The sequence below is a fragment of the Tetrahymena thermophila genome (assembly GCF_000189635.1).
Source record: "Tetrahymena thermophila SB210 genomic scaffold scf_8254752, whole genome shotgun sequence".
Lineage (NCBI taxonomy): Eukaryota > Ciliophora > Oligohymenophorea > Hymenostomatida > Tetrahymenidae > Tetrahymena > Tetrahymena thermophila.
In genome coordinates, this window is record NW_002476512.1 from 402,587 (window position 1) to 419,335 (window position 16,749).

Here is a 16,749-nt window from a genome sequence, read left to right on the forward strand (position 1 = left end):
AAATATGGATATTAAGGTAACAATTTGCCTTAAAATATTTTTTTTAATAGTTAATTTTTAAATAAAATATTATAATGAATATAAAATTTTTGATTATTGTAAAAATTATTTTTATTTTTAAAAAATGCTTAAAAGTAAGATTTTTAATAAAATACTTTTATATCTAAAAATTGATTTGTCTAGATAAAATCTAGACGCCGCAAGCTCAGATTGATTTATTAATTGGGCATAATTTTTAAATATTGTTATAAATTGAATATTTTAACAGTATTTTTTGATAAAATCTAAGCTTAATAAAACATGTCTTACATAATTTAATTTATCAAATGATTATTAAATAAATAAGTCATTTAAATTTAAAGTGCACACATTTATTACAATAAAGTATCTTCTTATTTACTTAAATAAAAAATAAAATAAAGTAATTAACTTAATAATTATTAAATTATGCTGAAATATTACATAAATTAATAAATCTTTGCATTTTTATATCAATTAACCATCTATGATAAGTTGTAATGTTTACTGAGCTGATTTGGAATTTTTCATACTAGTTTATTTTATTTAATTGTTTTATTTCAAATACCAAAATCCAGATATCAAAAAAAATTAATGTAGTTGTTATTAATAATAGTTGTTTATTAATTAACCATATAAATTAAAATAACCCTTTAAATAATTTATTACAAAATAAATATCTTTTTATGATTAGAAATACTGTAAATTTTAAAATTTAAAGACCTTCCTTACTCCAAAACAAAAAATTTACTTACTAAAATAACCCTAAATATCTCAATTAAATTCAATTTATTTACAAAGGTTTCCGAATTAATGAATTGTGCTATATATTAAATAGTTTTAAAAAAATAAAACATTATGAATTATTGATGAAATTGGGTACATGATAGATAAATCTTCTTTTTTTTAACTTGAATATATACTACCAATTGTTTTACTTGGAGTAAAATTTACATATTATTATTTTTATTGAAAACTACATTCTTCAATTGGTACTTATGAATCATCTAATATGAAGTCTTTTTTTGTCTATTTTAGAAGGTTTTGTTTTTGTGTTTATTAATTTCTAGAAAGCCTCTAAGACTTAGCTTGTTTTTGGCTTTATATTATTTTCAAAGTCATCTTTAAACCCAATTTTATCTGATAAGTTATTTGGTTTTTATTCATCTAGAGTTAAAAGAGGTCTTGGGATAAATTCAAATTACTTAATATAATATTCGTTAAGTAAAAGCCTTTTTAATTTTTCAACCTTAAAAACTTTTAAATAAGGAAAAAAATATAAATTTAATTATATAATCCATCTAAACCTTTTTAAAGGATTTCTCACCTTCTCCTATTGCAAAGTTTTAAAAATTTAATGTAATTGGCATAATATTCTTAACCTTAAATTGAAACTTTATTTTTAGAAAAGCTAAAAGAGTTATTTAGCTCTTTTGTCTCCTTTTCTATCTTTCTTCCTCTTTTTGTTGCTATTTTTATTTTCTATTTTTTAAAAATTTTTAATTTCTCTTTATAAGTTTCTTTCATTTTTATCAAGTTTACTTTTTCAAATTTTTGTAAAGACCTACTTTAAAAAATATTTAGTTACTCACCATAACCTTTTTACCTAAAAGAAATTTGATATTTTTTATAGAATGTTTTCTATAATTTATATTTAATGATGTTTTTTATTAATCTTATTTTGGAATCAACATTTAATAGGATGCTTTGGTATAAATTTCTTTTTTCTTTTCACTGTCTTCTGAATTTCTATTTTTGTTCTATTTTTCTTATCAGATTTATAAGTTGGGTCTTCAAAATTAAATAATCTGTTTATTAGCTTTGAATCTAATTCTATTTGAGATAAAGGTCTGCAAATTATAGCTTCCACTGTAAAAAATATATTAAATACATCAACAAGTTAGGATTTTAATCTATCAACCTTTTAATAAAGATCTGTTGTTAAATTATCTACATTTTTTTCAAATAAAATAAAACAATCATAGAGAAGATTTCCTGATTTAGGTGAAATCTATTCTCTTTTACAGCTGAGTGTCAGCACATTCGTTGTTTTAATATCAGTTCCCATTAAACAGTAACAAATATTCAAGTAAGTGAACCTAAAATTAATATCTATTTATTTTGTAAACTCTGGTCCATAGATCCAAAATAATTACCTTCCAAGGGGTTAGAAAGGTATTGTTTTATCTGAAGGAATAACAGAATAGTCAACAAAGTAGATAGCCAACCTACAATATTGAAGAAGTTTATCCATATTTGGGTTGCGATTACAGAATGAACAAGAACTTAACTTAACTTAAGATCTAAAGCTGAATAGTATCTTTAAAGATACAAATCTGTTTTTTTATACTTATACAATACATATTTTTGTAGCTTAATGGAATAAAATAGTTATTAACTTTAGGAATATTTAAATGAATTATCCTACGTGGTTCGTTTTTACAGTTGTCCAAGCAACAAAATACCCATTAGTAATATTTTTAGTTTTTATAGTTTATTTAATCAAAAGAGAAGCATTATAATCTGTATGATTAATAAAATACAAAGAAGTAGAATTTTATAAGCCAAAATTTAAATGAATTTGTATGAAACCAAGTTATAACGTGATGGCTATGAAGTAAATTTCTATTTAAAAAGAGCTTAAAGGTGATAATAGTCATAAAGTTAATCAAGAATTAGCTTAATCTGATATCCTAAGATGATGCCAATCAAACAAAAAGTTATTAATCCACTAATTTTAGTTTTGTAATTAGCTTCTTTATTAAATCTTATGTTTATTCCTATTCCAAAAAAACCAAATCGTTCAAGAAATATTTTACTTTTATTGTATTTTGAATTCATTTATTTTTTTAAATTTGATTGGATGATTATTGTATAAATTTTTTTAAATAGTAAGAGGAAATAATATAGATTTAAAATTTGATTTAATAAATGCTTATAATTTACTTATGTCTCTATGAAATTAGTGATAAAATTTGATAAGATAACAAATTAAAATTTTTTTTTTTAAATTCCATTTAAAAAATTTAAGAGATCACTCCATAGATTGCTAGTAATGCTAACAAAATAGCTTCTTAAAATTTAGCCTATCTTATATTATAAATTTGTGCTGATTCATAAATTTAAAAAAATATTTTATTTAGATGCCATATATTCTCATTAATAAATATTATTGATAAATACTTTTTTTCCATTTAATATTTTAATTTAATAAGGACCAAAAATTGAGCAAACAAATTAGAGGGTCAATTAATAAGATTAATATATATATTATCTGTTAAATTTTAAATGAAATTTTTACAAGGGTTTTAAATAAAAAGAATTTTAATTTATGATAAAAATTCCTACCGCCTTAGTGCAATCTTAAATATTTTCCAGTCAATAATAATTTGATATAAAATTATTTTTGACTAGAAAATTTTATATTAATTGAGCATTTTCACAAATTGATTTAGAAACTTGATCTTACTACTAAATATTTAATAATAGTAATATTATTATTAACTAACATGGAGTACATTTTATAAGTTTTAAAAGATTTTAATTTTGAAAATCGCTAAACAATTTATTTTTTTTCAAATTAATAACTGAATGATATTTAAATATTATTAAATTATTTTCATTTGAAATCATTTTAATGTAAATAAATTCAAAAGCAATCAAAATAGTTTCAAAGTTAAAAAATATCAAGAAATTGTTATGAAAAAAAGAAAAAATTGACATTAAATAAAAATTAAAAAGCCTTTCATTTATAATAATTTGAAAAATATTAATGAAATATTGAAATTTTATAAAAACTATTTGATTTATTAAACAAACTAAAAGAAAAAATATGATGATTATCTGTTCAAAAATCTGATTTAATAATTTTTTTTAACTAAAATAAATAATTCCTTCTATTACTTTTTACTAAAAAAATCATAATTTACCTATCTAAAAATAAATAAGTAGAATTAAAAAGAAAAAAAAGCAACAAAAAATAAATTTAAGAAGAATAAGTTTTTTACGAATGAATAAGTAGATAGTAATTATACTTAGCTTAGTCCATCTATTACTCACTTAAACAACTATCAACAATATAAGCTATATTTACTCTCCATAATTTTTAAATGCATAAAATTTGAATAATGAAAAGTGGACTCCTCTTCTTATTGATATTGATAAAACAAACAATCTTGTTTTTGTTTCTACTGGCTTTTCTGGGATATCTATCCTCGATAAGCATGGAAGTAAAATACTTTTCTCAAAGAGTATTGATGATTATTTTATTTAGCACATTCAAATCTCAAATAATGCATAGCATTTATTTGTAGGATTTCAAACACATTTGAGAGTGTATAAATTAGATTTCTAAATAAATAATTCTAATGAATTAGATATGAAGAGTTTCGTTTAACTGTAAGAAATAGAATTTTAAACAGGTATCCTTAAAATTCTTTATTAGGAATAGCAAGAGTTATTGATAGTCTCAGGAAAATTTGGCATAATAAATGCTTATGATACTTCAAATAAGAGTTAAATCTACCAAATTGGAACTTTTACAGTTGATAATCCTCTTATAAATGGTCTTTTTCTCACAAAAGATGCATAATGGCTTTATGTATCAGCAGACACTTTAGGAATAGTTATATTTAGATTGCAAGATAATTATTACTAAAATAATTCTAAAGGCTAACGATAACTTCAATTTATTGTTGCTGGAGAAGGAATTTTTGGTACTTAAGCTAATTTTTGCTAGACCACATCTGATTATTATGTTTTTTGCTTTGATTTTTGGTATGGATTCTTTATTTCTAATTCTTAATAAGTCATTGAAGCTTAATAAGAATAATACCCAGTTTAAATTACATTTTAAGGATACTGGCCGTTTTCATAGATTGTTCCCACTATATAGTCATTAATGGTTAATTAATAAGAAACTCTATTATTAATAGGAGTCAGGTCTTAAGGAATTTATATATTTGATATAACTAAAAGACCACAGATTAGTCTTCTTTAGCAAATCAAAGCAGATTCTTTAGCCTACTCAATAAAACTTTCTCAAGATGAGAAATATCTATATTTATCTAACTCTTAGTCTGTCTTAACTTACTAACAAGTAGAAATAAGTTTGAATAATAACTTTCCTAATTTATTTAACATTCATTAAGCAAAATTTGATTAATTAGATTAAATCACTCATAAATCAAGATGCTATATTGATTCTACTAATTCTTACTTTATTGGTGCTTTTGATTCAGATGGAATATTCGTCTTCCCATTTTACAAAAATCCATATAAACTAAATATTTCTAACTATCAGAGCTATCCTATTGCATCAGACTCTATTTACTTTGAATCATCAAACAAGTACATGATTGTTCCTTAGAAAATTTCTAATTTTCCTCTTGAAATTTACTAATACAACCCTATTAATAGCAACTAAGATCAAAGTAACATATCTTTAATGAATATTAAACTAGTTAAGAAGTATAACTCAAATACTATTAAAGTTAGTGAAATGATAACTTTTAGCTATGATAAAACATTTGCTGTCTAAACCCATTAAACAGGATTGATTCTATATAATTCTACAGATATACTTAATATGTCTATTTATCATTTATGGGAAAATCCTGATTTTATCTAAGGTGAAAACTAGGGCGCATGTATCACTAAAGATAATAAATGGGTATTAAGTACTGTTAGATAATTTGGGGTTTATTTGCTAAATGTAGAAGACAAGGCAAACCCTATACTCTCTGATTACAGTCTTGATTTTGGTGGAGAGAGTATTTTGATTTCTTAAACTTTTAATTATGCCTATTTGATAGATGGCGTAAAGGGATTTGCAATAGTAGATATTTCAAGTTTCCCTAAAATATCAATTTTATCTAAAATTGCTTTAGAAGGATATGCGATCATGAGTCTACCATTATAAAATGAAGATTATATATTGGTAACATAATAAGAATAAGGAGTATTACTCACTCTTATTGACATTAGAGATAAACACTATCCATATATCATAAATAAAATTATGTATGGATCTTAAATATGTTAAGCCATTTGTATGCCATAAACCTAGGGTTTTATTTTCCTTACATTATCCTAAGGAATTTTAACAATCCCCATGTAAAGTGAAATTTAAATTCATACTGACGCAAATCTTATTACGTTAAATCAAAGCAGTGGAATACCTATAAATGAAAGATTGAATAAAAGTGATTTATCTCTGTAAATAGGTAGCCCATAAATATTAAATGAATATATCTTGTAAGTAGGATAAAAAGTATAGTTTAGCTTTAGCATTCTTTACCCTGTTTCCAAAGATATAAGCATAGAGAACATCTATTTTTATAAAGATGGTTAGATGGTAAATTTACCTTCGTTTTTTTAGTTTGATCTCTTCTCTCAATCTCTATAATTTACTGTCTAAAATTAATTATTAGGAAATAATTAAAATTAGCTAAATCTTATTATAATACTTCTTTGGACTATCATTCCTCTTGATTAGACATCATTTTAATATTTTTCTGAAGATTCAAATGACTTTGCTGTTACAACCCTAGATTAGTCTGCACTCATCTATTAGTATCTTTAAAATTAGAATATACTAGACTCCAATAATAAAGTAAATCCTAGTTATGATTTTAGCAAAGATTTATAGTTGAATAGTTAATTTAAAAGTTAGCTTGTTAACTCTCAATTAGTTAGCTATAATATGTATTAAATAATCACCCAATAATTATAATAAAAAATAAATTTAACTTTGAAAAAGTCATGCTATTTAAATCCAATCAAGTTTTATGTAGTACCATCACTAAAATTTGATAATGAAAAAATCAGCCAGTTTATCTCAACGAATTAAATCCAATTAGTATCTGTAACCCTATAGATTAACATTAAGGACGGAAAATTTGTTTAACTAATTTAAAGTAGTGTGGTAACTTTTATTTCACCATAACAAGATCAATTAAAAATATAAGGTTCTCTTGAGAATGTAAACAACGTTTTGTATAAAAAGGTAATATTTTCTAATAATACATAAATCACAGAAAATAATTCTCCAAATATAACTATCACTATTACAGACAATACAAACTATCCCTTAGTTTAAACATTTAAAATATCTAAAAGCAATTTTATCAAACTGAAAAAATAATTGCAAATTAATTAAGAAAATAATCTACAAAAATAATTGGAAAATTAATATCCGAACAGTGTGCTCTATATAGCTTCTGATGTTTATATTTCATTTTCTTCAAATTCATTTTTTGTAGAAGATATTTCATAGCTGAGCTATAAATATTTATACGAAACAAAAAATGGAATATACGAATAAATTCCTCCTGACTTTTGGTTGTAATAATAAGATGAACAGTTAAATCTAAAAGGTTCCACAACAGCTAAAATGTATAGAAATACTTATAAATTTAAAATAATAGCTTCTGATGGATATACTCAAGCAGAAGACTATTTTTAGGTAACTGTTTCAGGGATATCTTACTTGTATATAACAAATTTACTGATTTAGATATTAGGGCCTTTAGTTGCAATCTTAGGTTTGTACAAATATAGAGGAATATTATATAATATTATTTTAAAAAATAAGATAACTTATTCAGATGAAACAGCAATTTGTGGATAATTGTTTCACAAAGAAATTGTAATTTTAGGGAGAACTTAAGAAACCGCAAGAATAATTTTAAATAAATTATTCAAAAATATTTTAAATTAATAAAAATTTAAAGAAAATATAAAAGAAAAATATATCCCTGAATAGTATTTTTTTGAAGACATTTATAAAAAAAGCTCACATTCTCAAGAATAAATTGATTTATTAGAGGAGTAATAAAAATAGCAAGGCTCATAAGATTAAATAATTAAAGGAGAATCAATTTAAAAAAAAATATAAATAACAAGTTAAATATTATAAAAGCTTAAAAAACATAATCCAAAATCCATACTTGAATAGAGATATCTCGATTAGTAAGGTTAATTAAGATTTTCAAAAGTAATAGAGGACATCCTTTAAAATGTAATATATCTGTAAGAAGAATATTTTAATTCTTATCAAGAATTTAAAAGTGAAATAACTGACTAAAATTCAAGAATACATAAGGCTATAAGATCTTTAATTTCAAGAGATCTTTTAAATTTAGACAAAAAGACAAAAAAATTGTATGAATTTATAAAATATTATTGCATACAAAGTAATTAAATTAATAGAAATGATTGGTATAAAGTTGTTGTAGATATAAACTATGAATCCAAAGATAATTATTTAAATTAAAGTTAAATATTCCCAAGACTCAAATTAAAATGTGAAACTTTATATTTAGTTTTTTAGATGCTAAATTTATTACCAAAACAAATATCTCAAAATCCACCAAAAATATTTTTTAAGTTTAGCGAGTTAGTAACAGAATAAAATTCAAATTTTAATTTATATTTGCTAAGAGAAGTATTATTTGCAGATGTTTTAGGTTTTAAGTAAAAGAATCCTTCTCTCTTCTCTCCATCTGTAGGCTAATCAATACATTTAAATATATGTGATATAAGCCAAGTTATAGCTTTTAAAAAAAGGAAAATAAATAAGTGGTTATAACCAGTATTTAGAGTGTTGAACATTGAATATACTAAATTTGGAGCTTTTAAAAATATGAGATTACCTGCTTGGATGTATTTAAATTAAATGAATGGAAAAATATACTTGCATGGTGTACCAGAATAATATGATTCCTAAGAAATTTAAATACGAATTTATGATAATACTGGATATGTTATACGACAATTCAATCTGAAAATTCTAAATAATTATGAACTTAAAAACAATAATTTAAAATCATAAATTGATAATATATATTCAGTTGCTGATGAACGAGGAGAATTATTTTCTATTGCCTAAAATAAATTAAAGGGTAATTAAGAATAAATATATTTTGCTGATCAATAAGTTAAGCATGATGAAAATTTTAGAGATAATTATTCAATTAATAGTTTAAGGCAATAAAAAAGATTACCTTAATCAAAATTTATGGTCAGTTATTTGAAAAGTTAAAATTTGGTGTCGCCTAAAGACTTTATTTCTCACGATTACCTAAATCATATAAATAAGTATGAATTTAAAAGTAACTCAAATAGCAAAAATACCAATGAAAATAATGAAAATTCTAGGAGTATCTTTTCTGAATATAATTAATCTATCACCTCAGAAGAATATTAGAATTATAATTCTTAAGAAACAAATTAATTATGTATTGATGAAATAAAAGAGTGAGTATCAAAATTAATCATCAAAAATTTAAAATTAATAAAATTTTTTAAAGTGATAAATTATTTTAAAGCCTTGATTCTAATCGAAGAACATACCCTCCTTCAGAATATGTGTGATTTATCTTATTTTAAGTTGGCTTTCATATCAGTTTTATATTTTTATAATTTTTAAATTGGATCAGATTATGAAAATATTTTATGTCAACATAATTCATTTAAAATTATATTTTTAAAAGTCTAAAACAAATAAAAAAATATATTGAATTTTTTGAAAATAATTTTTTTTTAAATACTTTAATGTTTATTCAAAAGCATTTAAAGTAGGGATTATTTGGAGTGATTTTTGAAATAATTAATTGCAAAATAATATTGATAATTTAAATGAGTAAAATTGTGTTTAAAGAATAAGATTTAGGATTAAAGTGACTTAATAAAATTAAGAAATACAGAACAATTATTATGTATCTTGAAGGTAATAGTATTAGATTAGAATTAGATATAAACAAATAAATGCAGACCTCCTAAATTCATAGAGATTAAGCTGAAGAAATTTATGATATGATTAATGAACAGGATTTAAAAACTTCATCTTAGATACATTAATCTCTTTAAATATAAATGGAGGACAACTATTTACCTATTAATAACCAAGTTTAGTAAATTTTTTGTATCTCTTTAAAGATCCATTTTAAATTAATTTCATAGAGCAAAGCGAATAGAATATTGCAATTATCACATTAATCTTAAATCAAATTTTCAAAATACCATTTTTACTGATGAATGTTAGTTTTAATTAAACAGACTTACAAAAAAAAATATATGCCCTTGATAACTCAATATCACCAAAAGAAATTACATTTAAACCCAATTATACTATTATGGTTTGGGGAGAAATTTCTTATATTGGCATACTGTAGTTAGAAATTGTTGATGGTAGGTTAATTCTGATTACTATTAAGAATAATCAAGAAGTTCTTTGAAAATGGATGCTAAGGGTTACCTAATTTAAAAGGAAATAGAAAATATAGATTTTAGCTTGAGAATGCTCCGTCACACAAACCTTAAGCATAAAAGTAATTTATAAAAGATAATAATGTTACTTTCATGTTCACCCACCCTTATCCCCTGAACTAAACCCAATCAAATTGGTGTCTAAAATAAAGTAGAGTTGTAAAGCTCAACAAACAAAAATGAATTGGAAAATGCTATTCTATTATAGTTTGATTAAATTGAAGATCAATTCATAAAAAATTGTATCAATCACCTAAAAAAAACTTTGAAAAAGTACTAAATGCAAATGATGGTTATCCTGAAGGAAACTATTGAAATCAACAATAATTTATTTAATATTATTCATTTAAGAATTTATGTTGTTAAGCTAATTATTAACCTTTTGTGTGTTAGTATTTTGAATAATAATAAATAAAGTTTCTAATTTTTTCAAAACTGTGCCAATTTAAAAATTTTACAAATATTAAACTGATATGAAAACCAACTTAAAATAAAATGAATCATACATTACTTAAAGAGAGCAAAAGTAACTTCTTCTATTAGAATCAAGGCTTTAAAATTATTTATCTCTTCTATTGTAATTTTTTAGGGTAGAGAGGCGTATATTATGAAATTGATATTATTTTTAATAAAAAATAAAATTCTTATTTTAACTTATTAGCAAAATGTTATCAACGCTAAATAGATTAATGTAAACAAGAATTGGAAAAAAAGAAAAGATAAGCTATCCTTTAAATTTAAAACAAAGAACTAATAATTCAAGAGGTTTACAATATGGTATTTCTAAGAATATTTAAATAAATATACAATATGAATAAATTTTATGTTTTAAGTATTTTTAAAGATATGCTGAATAAATTAATTTAGCGAATAAATTTTTTATCTAATATTTAAATGTTATAAAGAAAACCTAGATTGAGAGTTAGATTAAATAATAGTAAGTACTCATCACAATAAAAGGATGATGTTATTTAAAAAATTAAATTTAAAAGTATAATCAATCTACTTCTTATTTATTACAACTTTTCAAGAGATTAATTTATGTATAACTTTTATAATCTCCTATTACACTTTCTTTTAATCTTTTTTGTCCAAAGCTCTTATTTGATTTTTATGCTTAAACTATATAAAAAAGAGTAAGTAAATTAACAAAACATATAATAATTAAAATAATAGCAAACAAATACTTGATAATTCAAATTAGTCACTGTAAATAAAATGTGTATTCAAATGTTGATTCTTTTAGTCAAAGTAATATGTGTAATGGGATAACTAGACAAAAGCATGAACTTTATTTATTCTCACTAATTTACTAGCTAATTGAATCAAACTTAACCGTTATGGACTCCATTTCTGCTACATCCTATAACTTAAAATAATTTAGTTTTTGTATCTACTAGTAATTCAGTAATTTCGATTGTCAACTAACTTGGATGTCAAATACTTTTCTACGAAAATGTAAGTGATGATTTAATTTCATGCTTTTAAGTTTCATAAAATGGCTAATTACTTATTATAGGCTATGAAATGTCATTCGTTCTTTATGAATTAGGATTCAACTTAAATAAATTTAATTAGATAAATATGTAGAAGTTTGATAAAATATAAGAAATTTAGTTTATTTTAGGTATATAAAGAATGGTGTTTGATGAAAAAAATGATTTACTATTAATTGTTGGAACAAAAGGTCTTATTAATGCTTATGATTTATCTAATAAAAGTTATGTTCGCTAAATAGGGACTCATACTATTTAAAACGCTGAAATTGATGATATATACCTATCAACAGATGGCAAATGGTTGTGTGTGTCTTCTTTCACTTTTGGATTAAAATTATTCTAGGTTCAAAAAAATCAACTTAATAATAATAGTTCAATGATATTTAATGAAGTAGGATATGGTAAATATGGAAATTACACAAACTATTGCTAAATCACTTCTGACTTATACATTTTTTGCTTTGATATTTAGTTAGGTTTATTTTTTGTTAATTTATAATCAATTTTATAATCTATCTTAAACTAATTTCCCATTCAAATTGCTTTTTAATCATACTGGCCATTTTTTTCTAGAATTCCAAAAATAACATAAATGATAATTAATTAAGGTGAATCACTTTTATTCTTAGGAACTAGATCTTAAGGAATTTATATATTTGACATTTCAAATAGACCAAAATTTATTCTAGTGTAATAAATAAAATCAAACCATTTTGTGGGATCTTTAAAACTATCAATCGACGAATAATACTTATATTTTTCAGATGGTTCAAGTCTTTTCACTTTTTAAAAATAATAAAAAAATTTGAATAACAATTTTCCAAATTTGTTTAACATTCATTAGGCAAAGTATGATGAATTTATACCTGGTGCATGGAAATGGAGATGCTATATTGATTAAAATGATTCATATTTTATTGGAGCTTTCGATGTCAGTGGCATTTTTGTTTTTCCTTTTCATTAAAATCCATATAGATTAAATATTTCTAATTACTAAATTTATCCTATTATATAGGATTCTGTTTACTTAGAACCTTCTGGAAAATATATGATAGTACCGTAATAAGTTTCACCTGACATTATAGGAGTTTATCAATATAACACAATCGATGATAGTCCTGATTAAAGTGATATCTCTCTTATGAATATGAAATTAGTAAAATCTTATCCTGCTAATTTAACTCAAGTAGGAGAGATGATAACATTTAGCAATGACGGAATGTTTGCTGTTTAAACTTATGCAACAGGACTCATTCTCTATAACTCTACAGATATTTTTGATATGTAGGTTTACATAGTTTGGTAGAATCCTGATTTTATGGTCGGCGAAAACTAAGGTGCTTGCATTACCAAAGACAATTAATGGGTGTTAAGTACTATTAGGTTATTTGGAGTTTATTTACTAAATGTACAAAATAAAACAAATCCTATTCTTTCTGACTATTTATTAAACTTAGGTGGAGAAAGTATTATTATATCCGAGTTGTATTCCTATGCTTATTTAGTGGATTTAACTAAAGGCTTTGCTATTATAGACATAACATATTTTCCAAAAATAAAAGTGATATCAAGGGTGCCTTTAGAAGGATATGTTATTATGGCTTTACCTCTATATAATGAAGAATATATTTTAATTACTTAAGAAGAAAGAGGTATGCTCACTCTAATTGATATGAGAGATAAGAAAAATCCATATGTTGTGAATACAATAATTTATCAATCCCAGACAAGTTAAGCTGTGTGCATGCCAAAAAACTAAGATTTTATATTTCTAACAATATCTTCAGGAATTTTAACGATGCCTTTATAGAGTGATATTTAAATACACACAGATGCAAATCTTATCATTTATGATAATAATCATGAAGTAAGTAACATTCAATAAATAAATAAATTAAATTATATTCATAATAATGGTGTTTAAATAATAAATGAATACATTTTTTAGATTGGTCAAACTATTCAATTTAATTTTAATATAATTTATCCAGTCTCTTAATATATGTAAATACTTTAAGTGTATTACTCCTATAATAGTTAGATTCTGAGCATTCCTAGTTTTTTTTCTTATGATGTTACTACTTAAAAGCTAACATTTACTGTAGATTAATCTTTATTAGGAAATACTTAATAACTAATAAATTAAAATATAATTTTATTGTGGACAGTTATTCCATTAGATAAGACTTCATTTATTTATATCGCTGAAGATTCTTATGATTTGGGTGTTACAAACACAACTTAATCTGCTTAAATCTATTAGTACCTTTTAGATTAAAATATATTAAACGCAAAAGGAATAGTTAATGATAAGTAAGACTTTAATAAGAATTTTCTGTTAGACAGTGATTTTTAATCTATATTAATAGATTCTTCAACTATGGATAATTTACAATACTAATAAATCATATCTTAGATTACTTTAAAAATTAATATATCTTTGAAAAAATCTTGCTACATGAATCCTATTAGATTTTATGTGATTCCATCACTTACTTTTGATGCTACTAATTCAAAAAAATTTATTTCAACCAATTAGCTGGGAGACATTTAAATTATTTTACAAATAGATGATTAATTTGGAAAATTTGTTTTACCAACTTAAACAAGTATAGCTCTCTAGATGTCAGCAAAGTAAGATTAACTAAAAATAGAAGGTACCCTTAATAAAGTTAATAAAATTTTATAATAATAGATAATATTTGCAAATAATACAATAATAACTAATCAAATTAGTCCTAATATTACAATAACTATAATTGATAATATTAACTATGAACTAGTTTAAATTTTATTTATTGTTGATTGTAAATTTATATAGCTAAAGGAGTAATTATAAGTTAACACATAAAATAACCTTTAAATGTAGTTGAATTAGTAATACCCTCAAAGTGTAATTAGTATAGAATCTTATGTAAAGATATCATTTTCTTCTAGCACATTTTAAGTATCAGATAGCTAAATAATAACATATAAGTGTTATTATTTAAATAAAAAAGGGGTATACGAATTATTATCAGCCAACTTTTGGCTTCAGTAACAAAATGATAAGTTAATCTTCTAAGGCTTTTCAACGTCTAGTATGTATGGTTAAATCTATAAATTCAAGATAATAGCATTTGATGGCTATACTTAGGCAGAAGATGAATTTTAGATTTCTATAACTGGCGTTCCTTTTACTTATATCTTAAATTTGCTACTTGAGATATTAGGTCCTTTGTTAGCATTATTTGGTGCTTATAAGAAAAGGTATGCTTTCTATAATATTATTTATAAAAATAAGATTACCTTCTCTGAAGAAAGAGTGTTCTGTGGATAGATGTACAGAAAAGAAATAATCCTTTTAGGTAGAACTCAAGAAGTTGCTCAGTATATTTTATTAAATTTGCAAAAAAAGATTTAAAAGGATCAAAGCAAATTTAATAAAGAAATGGATTAAATAAAAAACTAAATATTTGAAAGTGCTGAAAATTAATTTTCTGATTTCAGTGAATCTTTGAGTGATAAAGAAAACTAAATAAATTTTGTAAATAAAGAATAATTTAAAATTAAAAGTAAAAAAAAAAAAAAAAGTATTGAAAAAACTTTACAAAAAATAAAAAAAATGAAAAAGCATTAACCAATTACTTTATTAGAATAAAAATATATGGATGTAACAGGTGATTTAATTTTTTCAAATGTTGTTGAAGATATTCTTAGATTTTCAATAATTCCAAATTAAAATATTTTTAAATCTAAGTAAGAGTTTATCGGCGAAATTATAGATTAAAATTCTAGAATACATAAAGCTGTCAGAGCATAAATTTCAAGATAATTATTAAGTTTAGATTTAAAAACTTATGAAGTTTATTAGTTCATTAAAACATATTGCATTTAAAATATATAAAAAAATCATAATGACTGGTTTAAAGCTTTAGTTTCAATCGAATACAATAGGAAAGAAAATTCAGGATAAAAATCCATTTTTCCAAAATTAAAATTAAAGTATGAAATTTTATTTGAGATATTACAAATTCTCTAACTATTTTCAGCTAAAAATGATAAACATGTACCTAAGAATTTTAAGTAAATGCTAGATTGTGTAAATAAATATTAAACTGATATTAATATTTATTTATTAAGAGAAGTTATCTTTGCAGATACATTTGGTTTTTAAGGTTATATGCCATCAAATTTGAATCCTGCAGTAGGTTAATCTATCCATCTTAACTCCTGTGATATAATTTAAGTTATTGCATATAAACAATAGAAAGTTAATAAATGGTTAAAGCCACTTTACTAGCTGTTAAAAATATAATATACAAAATATGGGTTGTTTAAAAACATGAGACTACCATCTTGGATTGAAATAGATCAGAGACATGGAAAAATAATTATTTATGGAATCCCAACCAAACTTGATGTAGAATAAATTTAAATTAGGATATATGATAAAAATGGATATATAATTTAAGAATTTTCACTTAACATATAAATAAACTTTTAAAAACCAGAGCAAACATTAGATTAATTAAATAATATTTTTTGCAACTCGGAAATTTAAGATGAATAAAATTTTGTAATAATTGATGTAAATAAACAAAATAATTAAAATTATAGAACTTTTGACTCTTCTATTGTAATGAAAAGTCTATCTGCAAGAAATAATTAGAACAGTATTTATAATTTGCTAGAGAGATAAAACATTTAAAAATCATAAAATTGAAATATCTTATAAATTTAAATTTCTTATATTTAATTATTTATTTTGTTATTCATTTATTCATTCATTCATTCGATTTTATTAAAAAACAGTTAGTCAAAGCATTAACATTTGTTATTAATATTTTAATAGAAATAAATTTTCAGGCAAAATTATTTTTTTTGTATTTTTTTAAAAATAAAATGTTTATTAATGAAAATTGGCAAAAACTTAACAAAATATAATTAATTTTATTCACACTCTCTCTATATATATATATAT

At 22.6% G+C, this 16,749-nt stretch overlaps 5 protein-coding genes across 5 annotated transcripts; 3 read left to right on the forward strand and 2 right to left on the reverse strand. All coding sequences in view use genetic code 6, as the record gives it.

The window, feature by feature from the left end:
• Nucleotides 1-792: 792 nt before the first annotated feature.
• On the reverse strand, nucleotides 793-1,545 carry TTHERM_000574229 (hypothetical protein; the record flags this gene model as incomplete). The annotated part of the gene is made up of 3 exons (XM_012796220.1): nucleotides 793-1,275; nucleotides 1,346-1,351; nucleotides 1,414-1,545. 3 exons carry the CDS (start codon nucleotides 1,543-1,545, stop codon nucleotides 793-795), a joined length of 621 nt encoding a protein of 206 aa, XP_012651674.1.
• Nucleotides 1,546-1,705: 160 nt separating this feature from the next.
• Nucleotides 1,706-2,272, reverse strand: TTHERM_00574230 (hypothetical protein; the record flags this gene model as incomplete). Its single annotated transcript, XM_001009315.2, has 1 exon — nucleotides 1,706-2,272. One exon carries the CDS (start codon nucleotides 2,270-2,272, stop codon nucleotides 1,706-1,708), a length of 567 nt encoding a protein of 188 aa, XP_001009315.2.
• A 1,755-nt stretch (nucleotides 2,273-4,027) lies between these two features.
• TTHERM_000573208 (hypothetical protein) lies at nucleotides 4,028-9,280 on the forward strand (the record flags this gene model as incomplete). Its single annotated transcript, XM_012796221.1, has 1 exon — nucleotides 4,028-9,280. The coding sequence occupies one exon, from the start codon at nucleotides 4,028-4,030 to the stop codon at nucleotides 9,278-9,280; it is 5,253 nt and encodes a 1,750-aa protein (XP_012651675.1).
• Nucleotides 9,281-9,735: 455 nt separating this feature from the next.
• TTHERM_000573209 (hypothetical protein) lies at nucleotides 9,736-10,053 on the forward strand (the record flags this gene model as incomplete). Its single annotated transcript, XM_012796222.1, has 1 exon — nucleotides 9,736-10,053. The coding sequence occupies one exon, from the start codon at nucleotides 9,736-9,738 to the stop codon at nucleotides 10,051-10,053; it is 318 nt and encodes a 105-aa protein (XP_012651676.1).
• Nucleotides 10,054-11,505: 1,452 nt separating this feature from the next.
• Nucleotides 11,506-16,491, forward strand: TTHERM_00573210 (calpain family cysteine protease; the record flags this gene model as incomplete). The annotated part of the gene is made up of 2 exons (XM_001009312.3): nucleotides 11,506-12,187; nucleotides 12,395-16,491. The coding sequence occupies 2 exons, from the start codon at nucleotides 11,506-11,508 to the stop codon at nucleotides 16,489-16,491; spliced, it is 4,779 nt and encodes a 1,592-aa protein (XP_001009312.3).
• Nucleotides 16,492-16,749: the final 258 nt, after the last annotated feature.